The sequence below is a fragment of the Mirounga leonina genome, unplaced genomic scaffold (genome assembly GCF_011800145.1).
Source record: "Mirounga leonina isolate KUSES-001 unplaced genomic scaffold, KU_Mleo_1.0 Mir_125, whole genome shotgun sequence".
NCBI classification, from domain to species: Eukaryota; Metazoa; Chordata; class Mammalia; order Carnivora; family Phocidae; genus Mirounga; species Mirounga leonina.
In genome coordinates, this window is record NW_023270305.1 from 65,269,107 (window position 1) to 65,270,633 (window position 1,527).

The window sequence follows — 1,527 nt, forward strand, 5'->3', positions numbered from 1 at the left end:
GCCTCTGTATTATTTGAGGGATCTTGAACCCTTTCTGCCTTCAGGCAGCCTTCCTGGATTGACTCCTGTCTGACCATGAGTTTCTTAGAATTCTCCCCAGCCCTCTCCAACCCCAAATGGGCCTATACTTCCTATTTCTGTATTAATTTGGCATTTTATCCCTTCAATTTGCTATATGAGTCTTAAGCCATCACTGTCTAAAAAACTTCTGGACTAAGTCTACCCTAATTTTTTTTATTATTTAATGACAAAAAAGTGGTGAATGTAGTAAAGGTAGAACTCTGAGAGCCCGGGTTCACATCTCTCTTCTTATAGGGTATGACCTGGGATAGGTTTAGTTTCCTTTCTGGGTCTCAGTTTCCTCATCTGTGAGATGAGCAGTGAATAGATGGTCTCCATGATCCTTCCTTTTAGACTCTGACTCTCCTTCCTTCTCTTCTGCACTCCATAGTTGAGGAAGTGGAATTCTGGAGTCATTCCTGAAACTCTGCCCTAAATCAAAGGAACCAGCAGGCCTGCAAGTTTTCTCTCTACCTCCCTTTCCAGGAGCAACCATGGCCCTGAGTGATGTCGATGTGCAGAAGCAGATTAAGCACATGATGGCTTTCATTGAGCAGGAAGCCAATGAGAAGGCAGAAGAAATAGATGCCAAGTCTGAGGAAGAGTTCAACATTGAGAAAGGACGCCTTGTGCAAACCCAACGACTGAAGATTATGGAGTATTATGAGAAGAAGGAGAAGCAGATAGAACAGCAGAAGAAAATCCAGATGTCCACCATGAGGAATCAGGCAAGGCTGAAAGTCCTGAGAGCCCGAGATGACCTTGTCTCAGAGTTGCTGAATGATGCAAAGCTGAGACTCAGCAGGGTTGTGGCAGACCCAGAAATCTACCAGGGGCTGCTGGATAAACTAGTGCTTCAGGGTCTGCTCCGACTGCTGGAGCCCGTGGTAATCGTACGCTGCAGGCCACAGGACATCCTCCTGGTGGAGGCTGCAGTGCAAAAAGCCATCCCCGAGTACATGATAGTCTCCCAAAAATGTGTGGATGTCCAAGTTGATCAAGAGGTGCACCTGGCTATGAATGCAGCTGGAGGTGTGGAGGTCTACAGTGGCAATCAGAGAATAAAGGTTTCCAATACCCTAGAAAGTCGACTGGATCTCTTAGCCCAACAAAAGATGCCTGAAATACGAAAAGCCTTGTTTGGAGCCAATGCCAACAGAAAGTTTTTCATATAAGCCTCTGCCAAATGAAGCTCATGTTGAAGTGCTAAGCCATTAAAAGCATACGTTATTAGGGCAAAGGAAACTAGTCACGTTTCCTCTTCTTTGTTGCTTTGATAGGATTCTATCTTCTTACATGAAATACCCTTTTAATAGCTAAAGGCATTATATTTTGCAATGAAACTTGGAAATGCTTAGAAATCCAATTCTGGTTTATCCATACATGCTGTGTCTTCTGGTCAGTTCAATAGTCTAGGTTGAAGGGAGTAAAGACATCTGCTCTTTAGCTTGTCCTTCGGTTGAGATG

General features: G+C 44.3%; 1 protein-coding gene across 2 annotated transcripts; it reads left to right on the top strand.

The window, feature by feature from the left end:
• Positions 1–554: 554 nt before the first annotated feature.
• On the top strand, positions 555–1,250 carry ATP6V1E2 (ATPase H+ transporting V1 subunit E2). 2 transcript variants are annotated; one of them, XM_035000506.1, is made up of 2 exons: positions 555–824; positions 921–1,250. In XM_035000506.1, exons 1-2 carry the CDS (start codon positions 555–557, stop codon positions 1,233–1,235), a joined length of 585 nt encoding a protein of 194 aa, XP_034856397.1. In that variant the 3' UTR covers positions 1,236–1,250. The 2 variants fall into 2 exon arrangements, with proteins under 2 accessions (XP_034856397.1, XP_034856396.1); XM_035000505.1 differs by having other exon boundaries at positions 555–1,250.
• Positions 1,251–1,527: the final 277 nt, after the last annotated feature.